A 17,500-nucleotide genomic window follows, 5' to 3' on the forward strand; every position below is an offset into this window, starting at 1 on the left:
ATCATCTCTTACCGCCTTCGAGGGTCCTTTCATAAATTGGCTGGCTGAAATTTCCGCGTGGAAACAAAACTTTCGTTCCATCTTTGGCCGTTATACCCACAGCCCTGACTCTTATTTTGTACTCGACGTAAGTTGTCAGATTTCCGAGGCTGTACTCGAAGAGATTTAGATTTACCGGGTATTCCGAAGTCTCAGCACTATACTTCTCACAATACTTCTTTGGGCAATAGGACAGGTGATAACGCGTAGGCTCATTCAGTCGATTGTTGACGTGCTGTATTTTCCATGACACGTTAATAGAGGAGTTGCTGATGGCATTCGCGTATAAAAACGTCAAGTTGACGTCGGGGACTACAAAAACAAATAAAAGTATCAGAGCCATCAGTTGTGAATCAGCAATGTGTTGTTTACTATTTTAAATGTGATCTGTGTGATGCAGATTATGTTGGGTATACAGCCCGACACCTTCACCAACGCATTGCTGAACACAAAAATTCGTGAATTGGCCGACATCTTTTGGAAACTCACGGTAGGAAAACTGTTTTAGAACAAAACCAATTTAAAGTCTTAAGAAAAGTGCCAGGACAAATTTGATTTTTAACTCTAAGAAATGCTCCTCATTAAGAGTACCAAGCGGCCTAATTTAAACATCCAGACGGCCTCCATACGTGACAAACTTTTTGTTTAATTTTCATTGTTCCTTTCATTTACTATTCCTTCTTATCAACTATTGCTCTTTTAGTACTTATAGATTGTAATTTTCAAATAACCTTGACTTGATAATGACGTTCATCCAACGTCGAAACGTCGTCGTCTTAACAAGGTTTTTAGTACTTTTTAGCAGGTGCGAATATATTTTGTCAGAATTTTTTAATAGTTAAACGTCGGAGGAACAACGTCAATATTAGAGAGCTTTAGATTCTAGGACGAGAACGACTACGAGTACGATATTTTCCCATAGAACAACAGTGAGCGCGCACAAACCAGCGTCATTTTGGCGGGAAAAATTAGTTCGAGGTTCTGCCAAAATGTTGTCGTGTCAAAACAATTCAACAACACGGTAGCAGTTTTGGGTTTTTCGATCAGCAAAAAGGTTCGGCTACCAGTAATAAGAATAACTGAGCAATCTACCCTGCTAACAAAGAGTAAGATTAATCGTCCGGGTTAATGATAAGTCTTCTAAGTACTTTAGCTAAAAATGGGCAGTCAAATCTCGTACTCGTTCTCGTCCTCTTCCTAGAATGTAAAGGTCTCTATAACAGACGCACAAGCTTCATAAACAAAACAACATCAAAAATACGATGCGAAGAAGAAAAGAATAAACGGAACAGGAGTAACCTGCGTAACTGATGAAATTGTTCGCGCGTAAAGGAAATTAATGAGCGGCGAAGCCGCGCGGAGAATGGGGGGAGCGGCGCTGTGAAGCGGTCCTTCCCATTCTTCGCACAGCTTCGCCGCTCGTTGAGTTGCCTCTCGCGTCAACAATACCGAAAGCCACGCAGGCTAAAGCAGAAGTACCAACAGTTTAAGCAAGCAGGAAGTTTTCTGTGCTAACTGTGATTTGAGTTAGTGAGTTAAAGTCAGATCAGACCTAAAAATTTCTTGCTAGCCACTTCCCATCTCAATCGATGTACTTTGTGACGTAATTCAAAATTTCGAGTATTTGACAATTCTATTTTCACCAATCAATTTTGGGGGGTTATTTGCATTAAGACAATGGATATCCACTTCACTAAAGCATGATACAGTGCCAAGAGTAAACAACTTTTATTGTTTTGAAGTAAAGATCCTACCCCTCCCCCCCTCCCCCATTTTCCAAAATTTAAAAACGTATTGCATTATGGGATGGGGGAAATAGCTAATTGGAAATCACAGCAACGATGACGGCTACGGCTACGGCAACGTCACGCTCAAAACAAGAATATCATTGGTTTAAAATGGGGAAAATAATTGTGCTGCACTCGCGATCGCGGCACGAATTTTAATACACTTCTGTGACGTGCTCCACAAAACGACAACGTGAAATGATCAAATTTTAGGTTCTGACGACGGAGGGTGTAAATTGCAAGTTGCGGGTTGGGGTTTCAGGCAGGAGCCCATCTGGAGCGTGCAACTTCCATACAGCGTCTGTGAAACGGCGTTTTCACAAGTAGGTTTATTTTTAGACTAGGCCTTCCCTCGAATTAGGTCAAAAAACAAAGGCAGTTCCGGTTCGGTGACCCTATGACGTCAGCTTAATTTCTTTTAATTGGTCATCGGGCTCCTGTGGGAGTCTCATTAGCGGGAAATTCAATCTAAAAATAACCTTACTTGGGTAAACGCCGTTGCACGAAAATAGGTAAGTTGCACGCTCCGGGTGATGGGCTCCTGTTTCAGGTCATTGTTTCATCGCAGCTGAAACAACCCAAACCTTTACTAATGCTAACATTAGGCATAAACTGAATAAGATTTAAGCTAAGGTTAGCATTTTTGTAAATGTTTGGGTTGTTTCATCTGTGATGAAACAATGACCTGAAACCCTAACCCGCAACCCGCAACCTGCAACTTGCACTGTACACCCTCCGTTTTGACGACGACATGAGCATACAGCAGTGAACCGCTCATTTTCTACCGCCTCTTCAAAACCGTTATAGCATAGTTCGCCCGGTTTGTGCAACAGAAAAAGATGGACTATTCGTGAAATTCTTATGATAGCGCAAAGTTACTCTGAAGTGGCGTTTTCGTCGACATAAACGTTGTCCTTGCTGAAACTCCCAAATACATGGTTTCGGTTCGACCTTGTTGAGCTGCGTCGTTGCTGTACTTGCCACAGAGGTTTAAATAAAGATGGTCCGGGTAGGTGATAGGTGAATAGGTAGGTAGGTGGTAGGTGAATTTAACTCTGTTTTTATGCAAAACGTTTCTTCTGTTTATCAAATCAGCATCCATTCTAGTCAGGTGAGTGACAACGCTCCATTCGCTACTTTCGCAAATCCCACAATACAAAAAACCAAGGTGACACACCATAACACCAACCTGCTGCGGCTAACACATCACGCATGCGTATGACCATTTCACCCAGTCAAATAGCAGCCATGGACGGCTGTTTCGGCTTTGCTGGGCCTCATCAGCATAGCGCAGCTAGCATACCAAACTGATGTTTGAGGCACCCCTTTCAGTGGCAGCTCCACATACAAGTCATGTGGTAAGCTGGGTTGGGAACAGCTAAACTGTTCTCCCACGGCAAGCGTGTGGGAAGGTGGATCTCCAAAAGAGATCCCCCATAATACAGTTCATTTTGGGGGGTCATTTGCATCAAAACAATGAATATCCAGTTCACCGAAGCATGATACAGTCCCAAGAGTAAATAACGTGTATTAATTTGTTTTTATGTAAAGAACTCCCCAAACGTATTGCGTTATGGGACTGGGAAAACCATCTATTGTTCACTCATGGACAAAAACCAAGAACAAGTTTTAAACACAATGATCTTACTCGTTTGGTTCGTTGTTGCGTTTACAGGAGAACTGGGCTGACCAGGTCCCGCTTTCGTCTTGGCCCGAACTCTAATGTTGTAAGTGACGAACATTTCTAGGTCATCTAGCACTGCTGTTCGGTTGTTCTCGCCGTCAACAGTTCTATTTCTTATCAAACAACTTCCATTCCTCAATTCAACTATATACCCGGTTATGTCTCCATTGCGGTCATCCACCGGTACTTCGTCCCAGGACACGCGCACGCTTGAAAGTGACCAAGAGCGGGTTCTCACGTTCACTGGAGGAGAAGGAACTGAGAACAGAAACATACACATTTCAAATAGTTGATCGAAATATTACATATCTCAATCAACTATGTGCTATATATATCACTATTTACTAAAGCTTTGACCGACCAACTCGATAGTGTAGTGGTGAATGACGTACGCTGATAATCCAATCCTTGGTTTGCACCTGACGTCATGGAGTAACGAACGTAACGAACGAACGTAACGTTGGTGTAACGAATAATAGCGAAAAAGTCTTGCGAATTTGGCTCTATTATCATGCAAAACGCGAGCGACATTTTGCTTTTGTTTTGTACACTAACGTGGCCGTCCAGTCACGTGACTGCAAACCAAGAATAGCCTGGGTTCAATACGTAATTTGATCATTTTTTCCTTTTATATTAAAAAAAAAAAAACATTTGCCGTTTGCAATGGTAACTACCGTTCACGAAAGGGAAATGCGCATTGGAGACGGGACCCGATGCTTCAAAAGCGCTGTTGATCGTCGAACCAGTTATGGCTTCCTACATATAATGATCATGCCCATACTGAGATTGTTGCTGGCTTGTTCCCACTTTAAGTAAATGATGTCCTTGGTGGGCACAGTAACGTTTTCGACCGAAATAGATAGGAAGTTTGATTAATGGAAGCCAAAACGTAGTTTGACAGTTGGCGACTGCGGAATTATGAAAATCGCAGTAATGGCACAAGAAATGCTACACAAAAGGTGAAAAGAACAAGGAATCACAGCCACACGAATGAACTCGACTTGTAACGTGTTTCCGGGTGCAAGTTTTTGCCGATAAGCATAGAGGAGAATCTTTGTTTACATGTTTTTCCTCAATAGCGCAAGCCTATCGTTTTTTAACGAACACGTAGAATCAATACAACCACTACATCCGGGAACCGAGCGGCGTATATTTCGTATGTATCACGAGTGGTTATATTAGGGAGCTTAAGCAGGCGCATTTTTGAGAGGCGGACGGCAACCGGAAGAGAAATTTTCGCTTGCCAGGGCAATGGTGCCTCCCAGATTTTTATACTAATCATCTCTAATGGGGAAAAGATCTTAGCAATTTAAATGTGATTGTGTGTAAACAAATTAAAAGGAAAAACAGGTCACTTCCGGTTGCCGTCCGCGTCTCAAAAACGTGGGTGCTTAAGCTCTCTATTGAGCAACGACGTCACGATCCCGCCATTTTTTTTGTTTGCATTAATATCCAGTATTTGTATTAAAGAATGTTTTTCAATCTCTACCATGTATATTTACTGTCCAAATAATAAAAAGAAAATTACACGTTACCTCAAAGATATGAATGTTATGTTCTTGCGGCAAGAACAATTAATATCCCATGCCCTCGTTCCCGCCAATCAAACATAAAATTCGTATCTTCTCGCTACCGTGTAATATCCTCTATATCTCTGAAAATTTGAACACGACAAACCAGATAATAGAGAGCTTTAGATTCTACGACGAGGACGAGAACGAGTACGAAATTTGACTGTCCGCTTTTACCAAAAATACTTAAAAGATTTATAACCCGGACGATTAATCTTACTCTTTGTCAGCAGTGTAAGTTGCTCAGTTATTCTTACTGCTGGTACCTGAGCCTTTTTGCTGATCGAAAAATGTCAAAACTGCTTCTGTGTTGTCGACTTGTTTTGACACGACAACATATTTGCAAAACCTCGTACTAAAATGACGCCGGTATCACGTTTTTCCTGCCAAAATGACGCTGGTTTGCGCACGCTCACTATTCTTCTATGAGAAAATCTCGTAGTCGTAGTCGTTCTCGTCCTAGAATCTAAAGCTCTCTAATATCTGAGCAATGGCGCTTTGAAAATTCGAAAATTCGAGAATGTACGGGATCATCAGCGCTTTTGCCACCCAAGAATTTATCAGTTTTTGATGGCTAATAACTGGCTCAACGAACGAAATGATATATGAAATGAATCATATATATGATCTGCGGATATGGAATCAAGTGAAGCTATGATCCTCGCAGTTATGAGCTTAATTTTAGCAATTGCGTAGAGAAGCCTGAAAAATTCAGGACTTCAAAGGGGGTTTGAACCCGTGACCTCGCGATACCGCTCCTTCTTTTGTAACCACGGTCGACTGAAGTTCCCGGGAAGATCGCGAGGTCATGGGTTCAAAATACGTTGAAGTCCCGAATTTTTCAGGCTTCTCTTCGCAATTGATTGCGCTCATAACTGCGGTAGCCTCGCAGCTCCTACACGGTCTCACCTGATTGGACGAAAAGGACTAAAATATATAGGATTGTAGCAGAACATTTACACCACTTACCCAAACATTGAAAAAAAAATAGATAGATAGATAGATAGATAGATAGATAGATAGATAGATAGATAGATAGATAGGTAGGTAGGTAGGTAGGTAGGTAGATAGATAGATAGATAGATAAATAGATGTAACGCAACGCTTTGCACAATGTTTCTTTTGGGACGAGTGGAAGCGTTGCGATACATCCAAAAATACACAGCTGCAAAGGATTCTAAAACTTCGTAGAATTTATTACCTCCTTCTTTTGTAGTCACATTTATCGGTCGACTGAAGTTCCCAGTAAGATTTGCCGTATATGCCGCCATTTTAATCTCATACTTTGTAAAGACGTCTAGCCCTTCAATAATTGCATATTCTTTTGTAAAGACCTGTTGCCCTTGAAAACTTTCACTTGTTTCATTTATCGGAACATGCTTTTTTACTGCGTCTCCCCAGGTCCCATTTTTCAAAGCACGGTAGGACACCACAAAGGACTGCAGGGTGAACCCTCTCTCCAGGCCCCTAATAGCCCATGTCAGTTTAATTGACGTGGTTCCTATTGGTGTTGCAGCGACATTTGTTGGGATGACGGACGGCGCTGAAAAAAGACCAAACGATAGACAATGCATGACATTACCTTACAAGCGTCCGTTGATAACTTCAGAGCTCGAAATTAAAAAAATAAATCAAACTTGTCCTGTTTCAAAAGTCGAGCAACCAAACCTTGTCAGTTTGGTTGCCTTAAAAGGGTTTGCTTACCCAGTAGGAAACACCCTACGATTAAATACAAGCCGTGTTGCAGTGCAATCATCAGCTTGAATGCCATATAGTTCTTAGTGTGCTCCTGTGTTTTTTCGCGCAAGTCTGAGTTTAATAAGGGCGCGTTCGATTGACCGTATTCCGCAATAGGAATACATGGAATAGAAGTTAGAAATCCTTCGTTTTTACGGAAATTCACATTAAAATTATCAAACACTTAATAAAATGCTATTTTAAACATATCTTATCCTTGTTGCTTCAAAAGCGCCAGACATACCGTTTTAAATCATCACTCCGCTTATTTTTATTCCGGAATACATTCAATCGAACGCACCCTACGTTTTGGCATTTTCAAAATGGCCTCCTCGATCCTTCAGTGATATTGTCTCTTTCCATCTCTTGCATTTACCCATCTGACATTTTTATGTAAAAGCTAGAGATATTCAAAACATGGTAAACCGTTCAGTTGCGGTAAATTAATTATTGTTAACTTCACAGTACTATCGAACGTTGACAGTAGAAAACTGACAAGTAAGTCGAGTGCTGCGTATGATTATTTTTAAATTCATTCTCTATTTTTCCTCGCCACACAAGGCCCCAGTAGTTCAAAGGGTGCGTAGCGCTATCCACTGGATAACTAAAGTGGTTTATCTGCTGGATAGTGATTTATCTGGTGGATAGCGATATCCACCCTTCACACAACTGGGGCCAGGCCAACTACCGCTAATCAGTTTCGAGCACTTTAATTTGTAAGGGTTTTAAAAATAAAAATAACCAAGGGTCCCCTGCGGAAATCCTCTTGGTACTTAAAAAGTCAAGCACCTTCTTAAAATTCTGGCCGTTCCCTATAGCGTAGATTTCTGCAACAGTCTAATTCTTAGCCGAATCCCCAGTTTTTCAATCCATTGTGCAAGTTTCTTTGTGACACTTCCAAGACCGGTACTTCATCCACGTTTTTTCACACTCCACACTCTGCTAATCTCCCACGTCAAATTCTGATATTTTTCGACTTTTTCAAATTCCTTTTCATTCACCCCACTATATTATTAATTATTATTATTATTAATCATTATCATTATCATTACCATTATCATTATCATTATTATTAGGGAGAATGATTCTATCTATCTATCTATCTATCTATCTACCGTTTATTTGCCTCCATCACAATAATTGATGATTCTTGCAAATTGGAAACGGCCAGTGGGCGATATATAAATAAATAAATAAATAAATAAATAAATAAATAAATATAACAATAGATAAAAGTAATTATAAATAATATTATGAATTAGATTAAAGGCAGTTTGTGAATGACGTCAGAGAAGAGGCATTTACTGTCTCATTTGGCAAAGCGTTCCACTCGACTATTGTTCTTGGAAAGTAGGAGAATTTATAATAATCAGTAAAAGCGAATGGGACCTCATAAGCTTGGTTGTTGACATGACGGCTAACTCGGCCCAGTGGCTTCAGATATTTCGCAGTGTCTATTCCAGTTTGGTGATTGTGGATTTTATAGAACATGACTAGTCTATCCTTTTCTTTTCTGACTTGACATGTGTATAACATGAATGTTCCCCATTTAAGACAACTCTCTGGGTACGATTTGTAAGGAAGGCTTGTATCCATTTATTTGTCTTTCCTCGAATTTCATAGTGATCTAACTTTAGAAGAAGTCTTTGGTGACCAACTTTGTCAAAAGCTTTAGAGAAATCCATTATGGCTACATCTATTTGACCTCCATTCTGCATATTATATGCTAAATCATCAATAAACTCTACCAGCTGTGTTTCACAATATCTACCTCCCCTGAAGCCATGTTGTAGCCCATATAAGATGTTATGATCATTTGCATGTTTCATGATATGACTTGTTAGGATATGTTCCATTAATTTACAGACTATACAGGTTAGCGATATTGGTCTGTAGTTTGCTGCATCAGATCTCTTTCCTTTCTTAAAGGCTGGAGTGATGTTTGCTGTTTTCCAGTCCTCAGGAACAATACCAGAGTTATATGATTTCCTAAATATTGTAGTTAGTATTGGGGCAATCACATTTGCCATTTCTTTCAATACACGGGGGCTGATTTGGTCTGGACCTGGCGCCTTATGGGCTTTGAGAGATTTTAGCAATTTGAGCAGGCCAGATTCTGTTATATTAATGTCAGCCATGTCAGTGTAAGGTGAGGGTCGCCTTAGGAGATCTGGCCTCACTGGTGTTTCTGTTGTAAAAATTGCCTGGAAATTGTCATTTAACAAGGTTGCTATTTCCGCAGGTTTGGTCACATCTCTACCTTTATCGCAGAGGGACTTAATCCCAACAGTGTCTGTTTTGCAGTGTTTGATAAAGGTCCAAAAACGTTTCCTTCCAGTGTGACTTTGTGGATCATCAGTTGGATTAATTATTGACTCGACATAGCTCCGGTAAGCTTTCCTCATTTCACATTGTATTACCCTTTTTAGGGCTTTTAGTCGCTCAACTGTTGTATTGATGACATCTAATCCCATCTTTTGTTGCCGTTTTTTCCTCATGGACAGCTTATCTCGTTTACGTAACAATTTACGAATTTGTGGAGTGACCCATGGTAAATTATCTCTAGATTTTGTTCTTCTATGGGGGATGTGTTTTTTGACTGCGTTACCAATGGCCCCCTTAAATTCTATCCACATTATATGATATCGTTTACAGTTTTATCATCAGTGTTGTTCTGTATCTGCACAGATGCTGCCAGTAATATACAAAGGGATCTCACGCGGTTTTTGTTTATAACGTACTGGTGTAAAAATCTAACTCCACAACAGGGCAGTCATGATCTGATATACCTGGTATAACAGAGACATTCTTAACACTGTTTGGGTTGTTTGTAATGACCAGGTCTAAGATGTTTTGATTTCTTGCGGGTAGTTCGACCACTTGAGTTAAATTATTATCATCCAGTATATCCACAAAATGGTAGTGGAGTGATGGATGGTTGCAGGGCTTAACAATGTGTTCTTTTCAGTCCCAGCCTGGGAGATTAGAGTCGCCAGCAAGGAGGATGTGATGGTTGACGTTTACTAAAGACAAAGATCTCTCTAGTTCTAATAAAGCCTCTTCGTCACTTTCATGCGGCCTATAATAGGCTCCAATGTGCAATGTCTTTTTACCAAAAGGAGTAAGGCAGCTGTACATACCATGCGCGAAATCTTCAAAGCAGACGAGACAGATGCGGCGTTACTTGTTGACGCGTCAAACGTCACTAACTCCCTTAACAGGACTGCAGCTCTTCATAACATCAGAGTACTGTGCCCTACGATTGCTATCTATGCCATCAATATCTACAGAGCGCCTTCGCGATTATTAGTGATCAGAGGGAATGAGTTGGAGTCTTCAGAGGATACAACGCAAGGGGAGCCTGTACGCTGTCAGTCTACAGCCCTTGATTACGCGTTTAAGCACCTCGAGCTCAGCAAAGCAGTGCTGGTACGCGGTCGATGCTACAGGATCCGGGTCCCTGGATGATGTAAAGAAATGGTGGGATGAGCTATCGACTGGTGGCTCTGCGCTTGGATACTTCGCTAATGCGAGAAAGTGTCGGCTGATCGCTAAGCCTGAGAAAGAAGATGCTGCTAGGGTGATCTTCAGATACACAGCAATTAACATCACTAGCGAGGGCCACAAGTATTTAGGCGCAGCTATTGGGTCAAGGGGCCCGTTTCTGGAAAGTCCCGAAAACTCTTCGGGCCCGAAAAGCCATTTGAGAAACTGCCAACCGCTTATTTTGGAAGGCCCATCTTTTAACATGTTTTCAAGGTAACAAAAAGCAAACTAACTGTGACGTTTGACGACTTAAATCCTCTCCGCTCTTGAGATACAAAGGGAATTGTGACACCAAAAAGTCCTTTAAAGTTTCGGGACTTTCGAGAAACGGGCGCCAGATCATATCTTGAAGAGTATGTTAGGAAGAAAGTAGAGGATTGGATAAGTCAAGTCACTAGGCTCGCAGAGTTCGCCACTTCTCAACCTCAGGCTAGCTATGCGGCCTTCACATTTGGTCTGCGACATCGCTAGACGTATTTCCTTTGAACACTTCCAGATATTCATGATCTGATGGAACCGCTAGAGCGCGCAATCTCTGATGTAATGATACCTGCCATCACGGGGCATAACTGCTCACAGAGTGAGCGAGATCTCTTGACCTTGCCAGTACGGATGGAGGAACTGGGTTTTACGAACCCTAGAGACCAATCAGAGTCGGAGTACGCAGTGTCAGTCAAGATAACTGCCCCGCTTGTAACGCAGATAGTCTTACAAGCGCACGAGCCTCCGGATGATACTGTAATAAGAACTTTGCATAAAAGCGTGCATAAAGAGAAAGATGAAGATTTGCAGGAGAGGTGCGAAAATGTGAGAAACTCCTTATCATGTTAGACTAGGAGAGCCGCTGATCTTGCTATGGAGAAAGGTGCATCAAGAGGGAGTTTAGAGATGTCGTTCACTTGAGGTATGATTGGGAAATCAACGATATCCCTTCGGTCTGTGTCTGTGGGGATAAGTTCAGTGCTGAATATTATTATTATTATTATTGTTATTATTATTATTATTATTATTATTATTATTATTATTATTATTGACGTCGAGACAATTGAAGAAGATATTAAATAGACATTTTTAAGTAGCAATTTTCTAAAATAAGTTTTTTAGTCCAAATAATTGCTTTTTGAATTGTAGAAATGAACACTTTTTAATACACCACGGGTATAAAGAATAATATTTTTATATTAATTTTGTTTGGACTAGTTAGGCTTCGTTAAGATTTTTTAATTTACTGTTAAATATTGTAAGTTGAAATTACTATTATTATTATTATTATTATTAAAAATTATTATTATTATTAGTGTACTTCAATTTGTTTACATTTGCCCACTATGGCCAAAACCAAACCATGGTTCTAAGGCACTAGAGGAGAAATATCGTAGTTTTCTGCAACAGTCCAATTCTTACCCTAATTTTTAATTAATGATTATTTTTATTACCATAATTATTAATCATTAATTATTAATTAAAACTTATTAATTATTAATAATGAATGATATTAATTATTAATTTTCTTAATTATTATTATTATTATTGTTATTATTAATAGAAATGAATGAAATCTTTGTCATGACAGTTTTTTCTATGTTATGAAAGTCGTTTTCAATATTTACAGTTCCAAATGTGCTAAATAAAAGACGTTTCACTTGACTGGAGTTGAAACTCACGACCTCCCGCACGGGAGTCCCATGCCCAACCAACTGAGTCAACAGGTCACTAACTCTTTACTCCTTAAAGTGCCCTCCCTGTGACCAAAAAAATCAATTCTTATTTTTCTGTAGCTTGCAAAACTCTGTGAACTAAACATTAAGCGACCAAAGTTTTAAGCCTTCATTTCAAAAAGACACCTACTTATTTAGACTGGAATTGCCTATTTAATAGTCCGCCATTACTAACTTTGAGATCTGGAGAGAGCTGGATCGAGGAGAAGATGACGTCAAAGGCTCACTAGTTTAAGAATGCAATGCTAGTGTACGCCGCAGAATTAATATGCAGCACGAGAGTTTTGGGTTCTCAGACTTTTAAACTCGCGTTTTGCATATATAATAAGCTGCATTTGCACGCTGAAATTTTAAGTTAATGAGCCTTCGACGTCACTTTTCCCTGGGTCCAACCCTCTGAGCTCCATTCGGTCAGTTTTGAACGTGAGTAATGGCGGACCGTGAAATCCAAAAGTTACACTCAAAGTGAACAGCCTTTGGATAAAACTGAAAGCTCAAAATTTTGCAAGTCAAGCAAACATACTTTCAAAATCCGAAGAAAAAAATAAGTGGTTTTTTTTTTTTTTTTATCAAGGGGGCACTTTAAAGAATCCCGCGTAGACCTGTGAATAAACGAGGCCAAGAAAAAAATGAAATGTATATGTAATCTCATGGGCCCGAGGGCAATAGACCTTATTGCCGATACGGTGACCATTTTGATTTCTATTGTTTCGAAAGACATTATGGGATGCTCAGGGGGCATCCCATAATAGCTATTCGAAACAATAGAAATCAAAATGGCCGCCGTATCGGTAAAAAGGTCTATTAAGGATTAATTTCAAGCGTATTTTTAACGTTTTCACAAAGCTGCCCGAGTCACGAAGCGATGAAGGCAATTTGGAAACTTTGATTGAAATTAATCCTTAATTGCACGAAAGCACATTGCGATTACATGTTTATCACACAAAGAGCAAAATTATTGAGGGAAGACCGTTCAGTGCCGTGACAAATGGCAATCAACACGCTCCCATCCGGTTAAAGTTCAATTTGATAAATCGTTGCTGTCAACAGAAATACACTGTAGCGCTTAAAACGAGTTCTCGTGGACAAAAAAAGTAGTTTAATCTGGAAGGAGATTCTCTTGCGACTTCGCTTGCTCTGGATAAGCAACTGTTAACAAATCAGGATCAAGTAATCATGCCCTCTTGATTACCACAAAAGTGCCCTGGTGATTAAGGAAAAATGCCCTCCGTCTCAGCCAATCAGCATTCAGTAATTTTGCCCTATATGTGATATCATTGGTTAAAAGAGCATAAATCATCGTACTGCACGTGCGCCACGGATTTTAGCGCATATTTTTGATTAACCTGCGATCAGGCTCTATTTTAGTTTCGCGTGCTGTGGAGTTGGCGAAACGAAAAATAGAGCCTGACCAAATTCCTCTTCGAAATTCCTTCCGCCTACTTTTTTTGATTGATTGACATGTCCTTCATCGGCCAATCAAATTTACTTCCATTACACCAATACACGCGTGGACGGCAGATTCACGCAATTTTGTTTTGACCAGAGTTAATTACCGTGGGAGGAATATTGTAAACGAATTCGAAAGTTACCGTTGGCTTTAATTTGAGAAAAACACATTTAAAGCATGGGGAATGTCTTCGACGACTATATTGCGGCAAAGGCCGGTGTAATTCTCCCTCCGAACTTCACTGAATATGCAATCTTTTAAGCTTGACATCTTAATTTGTAATTGAGATAACCTAGCATTTTGTCGTTGGACGGTTTGGCAATAGATTTTTAAAGAAAAAAAAAGAGAAATACATTATTCCTTTAACGTATTTGCCCATGAAGGTTTCTTTGGTGATTTTTTCGGGTAATATCTTCAGTTGCAGTGTATTTCTAGAATTGCGCGCAGTAAAATCATGATAAGTTTGGCTGTTAATTTTTTGATGGAGTACGGACAGTAAGATGGACTCGCAAAGTTTATTTTATTGTTGTACAATTGATCTCTCTGGAAACATGCCATTTTAGTTTCTGGAGTGCGAGTTTAAAGTTAAATCAACTGGAAATATTATGAAGTGTGCAAACAAACCGTGTAATGTACAGTAAATAAATAAAGCGCGCCGTTTGATACACAGATATTCAAAACATGCATTCGTGTAACTTGCGATTTTATCAGCATCTCCTCCTGTTGATATATATGTCCCTTGTCTCATCCAGGAAACCAATATGCATCGGCTTTCATTGCCATTTGAAACTGAGAACCAGCTATTTAGCTTTCAACACATCAGGGAAGTTTGTGCCAAAGTACTTTCAACCCCATGGCCACAGAGCTCGACAACGGAATCGCTAATTTCACTCGTTCCAGAGATTCAAACCCGATTCTGGAGAAGTTATAAGATGTTTCAGATAGCATATCTCCATTTATACAAATAAAATCAAGTTGCACCGTCCACGGCATTGTAAGAACCAAAGGGAGCAAATTTTTTCGTACACTTATGGCGGATTAGTCTCGAGGACTTCGCGAGAGCTCCGCGCAATCACGATGGCATTTTAACTTCCGGCGTTTCAACAGCCAATCAGATCACGAGTTTGGTCGGCCAAAATTTGGCCGACCGTCCGGAATTCTTGAGAGACTTTTGGTCAGGCCCAATTTTAGCGAACGACGACATAAGAGAACATATGGGCGAAGCTAAACATGGGCCTGATCGCAGGTTAATTTTTGATGTACTATGCAAACGACAAGCTGGAATCTCCAAATTTGAGGTTTTGACGACAACGTGAGCATGCATCATTGAATCTTTGATTCGCTATTTTCACTCTGAGGACCCCCCAGACTAGACATTTAATTACCGACAACTAAAAAACGCAGTGTGTGGGACGAGTTGCCGACAACTAAACGCTAAATTCTAAGTTGTTAACAAGTAAGCAGTTTCCCTTTTCGAAAAGGGAAATTGCTCGGTCGTCGACAACAAATAGTTGTTGATAACCACATTTTTGACCACTTTTTCTGGTGTGTGGGATGGTTAGTTTTAGTTGTATCGCATTTGGTTAGTGTTCTTTTTACTACAAACATTCTTCCGCGAATAATTTTGTAATCGACAACGGAATACTCCAGTAAGGGGAATGCTTCCAACGGACATATTAGTTGTCGATGACTTTCTGTTCAACAGATATAGTTCGTTTTAGTTGTCGAGAACTATCGCATTTGGTCAGTTTTCTTTTTAATATAAACATTCTCTTTGTAATCGACAACGGAATACTCCAGTAAGGGGAATGCTTCCAACGGACATATTAGTTGTCGATGACTTTCTGTTCAACAGATATAGTTGTCGACAACTAAATGTCTAGTTTGTGGAGGCCCTGAAACCGCTCGTAACAATTAATTTTTTTAAGGACACTTCGCCTACATTGTAGAACGTGAACGAGATGGAATGATCTAGGGCTGTGTCACGATATTTTACCACATTAAGAGACTTGAAACTGGGAACCAAGCCAATCGAAACAACAAGTACTTAGATTGAGATTGATGTTTTTGAAAACTGCTCAGCCTAACAGTTTCTCAAGGTTGAGCTCTGTTGTTTGTAACTTTAATTACATTTGCTCGACAGGCATATTTTCGACACGAAACTTTGGTTTTTGGTGGCCTTGAACAATCCAAAGTCTTTCGCGATTTTTTAATCTCGTTTACATAAGCGATTTCTAAGTAAAAATATAGAATGAAAGGTTCGCATTTGTACACTAACGTTATCGTAGAAACGTAGATTTTGGTGATTTCACGTTGCTGTTAATTATGCTGAGTACCTTATAAATACGCGGCTGGTATTCTTACAAGTCACAGGTCACAGGTTATTGTTTTACCAATACAGAATGTATCCTAAACATGCCTAAAGGCTAACCTTTGACCTAATTAGGCCTAAACAAACGTTTTTAGGCCTGAGGTTAGCTTTTATGAATGTTTAGGATACTTTCTGTATCGGTAAAACAATGACCTGTAACCTGTAAAAAATAACAGCCGTATAAATACTTGCTAAAATGCGTGCTGCACGTGCAGCATGATTATTTTTCCTCCTTTAACCAATGATATTCTTGTTTCGTGGCGTTTTCGTAGCCGTAGCCGTCATCGTTTGTTAAACTCCTTAACTCCCTAAGACTAAATTTGGAGACGACGTAAAGGATAAGGGCAGTACCTCTGTTTTTCGTCCTTAATGGTATGGCAACACTCCAAGGACCATCACCTTTCCGTGTTAAGGCTAGTACGCGCAGTTCGTACTTTATGAACATTTGCAAGTTTCTGATCACTGTACTAGTTACATTCCGTGGAAACCGATGAACCACAGTATAGCTGCTATTCGTCACCTCCAGCTTATATCCAATGATAATACCACGTTGAAGTTTTATGGGCACTGGTTTCCAGCTCACGTTGATGCTGTCAAATGATCTCGATTCTGCTGTAAAGTTCTCTGGTGAAGATCCTGGGGCTGATAGCGAAAAGAAAACTAAATTCTTTCACAATATGTCACGCCTCGTTCTCACTCACGAAGCTGCAGGTTTTAAGTTCTTAAATGCAGCCCCCCTTCGCTACTTCGTTTCGCTCAACTATGTGCCTCCTCCAAATAGGCCATTTCCGAGTTCACGTCTGCCTCCTCTTCAAGGCGAGTCTAAGTGCTAAGTTTTTGTGACGGTAATTATTTCTACTTTACTTATGAATGAAAACTAATTTTCATAAGAAAAGAAAATAAGCTGCGGCTTACTCTGGCCGCGGCCTACATAAGACGCGAACGCCCCGTATAAATGGTACAAAATCTACGTTCCGCACGGCTTTCTCAAGCCGAGGCTTATCCTGGCCTGGGAGTTTATACTCGTATAAATAGTTGCTTTCGCTTATTATGTACGCCAAGGCCAGAGTAAGCCGCGGCTTATTTTCTCTCGTATAAACGGCCCTATTGTTGTGCGAGCAGCAACATAGTAAAAATTATAAAAAAATTCCTTTCAAAATAAACAATTCTCACTTGGACTCGCTTTGAAGAGGAGGCAGACATGAATTCAGAAATGGCCAATTCGATGAGTGTGTGATTCGTAGGTAATCACATCATCGAGTGCAATTTGGAATAAATAAGCACAAGTAAGTTTTTTCGAAGACGAACAAAATTGCACGAGCCCGTAGGGCGAGTGCTATTTTCAGTGTTTGAGAAAATTTACAACTACTTATTTATTCCAAATTGCACGAGAAAAATCATGTGATTAAATAAGTAGCGCCCAGTGCACAGCGGACTTATATAAGATCTGTCTTGATGTATGCCGTAGTAGTATTTTATCAAGCTCTGCCCTTGTATCTCAAGTACGAAATAGAACCGGTACAGAAAAGGACATTGTCAATTAATTAATGTAATTATTAATGTTATTAATTTATTGTATGATCAGGAGATAAACTAG

General features: G+C 40.0%; 2 protein-coding genes across 2 annotated transcripts in view; both read right to left on the reverse strand.

Annotated features, from left to right (window-relative positions):
• LOC137985541 (receptor-type tyrosine-protein phosphatase F-like) overlaps positions 1 to 6,852 on the reverse strand; it is a 53,454-nt gene extending 46,602 nt beyond the window's left edge. The window contains exons 1-4 of the mRNA XM_068833159.1: positions 6,786 to 6,852; positions 6,283 to 6,624; positions 3,475 to 3,768; positions 13 to 351 (exon numbers count right to left, since the gene is read on the reverse strand). Coding sequence (XP_068689260.1) covers positions 13 to 351; positions 3,475 to 3,768; positions 6,283 to 6,624; positions 6,786 to 6,852 — 1,042 coding nt within the window. The remainder of the gene's footprint in view (positions 1 to 12; positions 352 to 3,474; positions 3,769 to 6,282; positions 6,625 to 6,785) is intronic.
• A 9,271-nt stretch (positions 6,853 to 16,123) lies between these two features.
• LOC137985542 (protein sidekick-2-like) overlaps positions 16,124 to 17,500 on the reverse strand; it is a 16,873-nt gene continuing 15,496 nt past the window's right edge. Inside the window, exon 6 of the mRNA XM_068833160.1 lies at positions 16,124 to 16,545. Within this exon, the coding sequence (XP_068689261.1) occupies positions 16,124 to 16,545 (422 nt within the window). The remainder of the gene's footprint in view (positions 16,546 to 17,500) is intronic.

The sequence above is a fragment of the Montipora foliosa genome, chromosome 14, assembly GCF_036669935.1.
Source record: "Montipora foliosa isolate CH-2021 chromosome 14, ASM3666993v2, whole genome shotgun sequence".
In the NCBI taxonomy this organism is placed as follows: Eukaryota; Metazoa; Cnidaria; class Anthozoa; order Scleractinia; family Acroporidae; genus Montipora; species Montipora foliosa.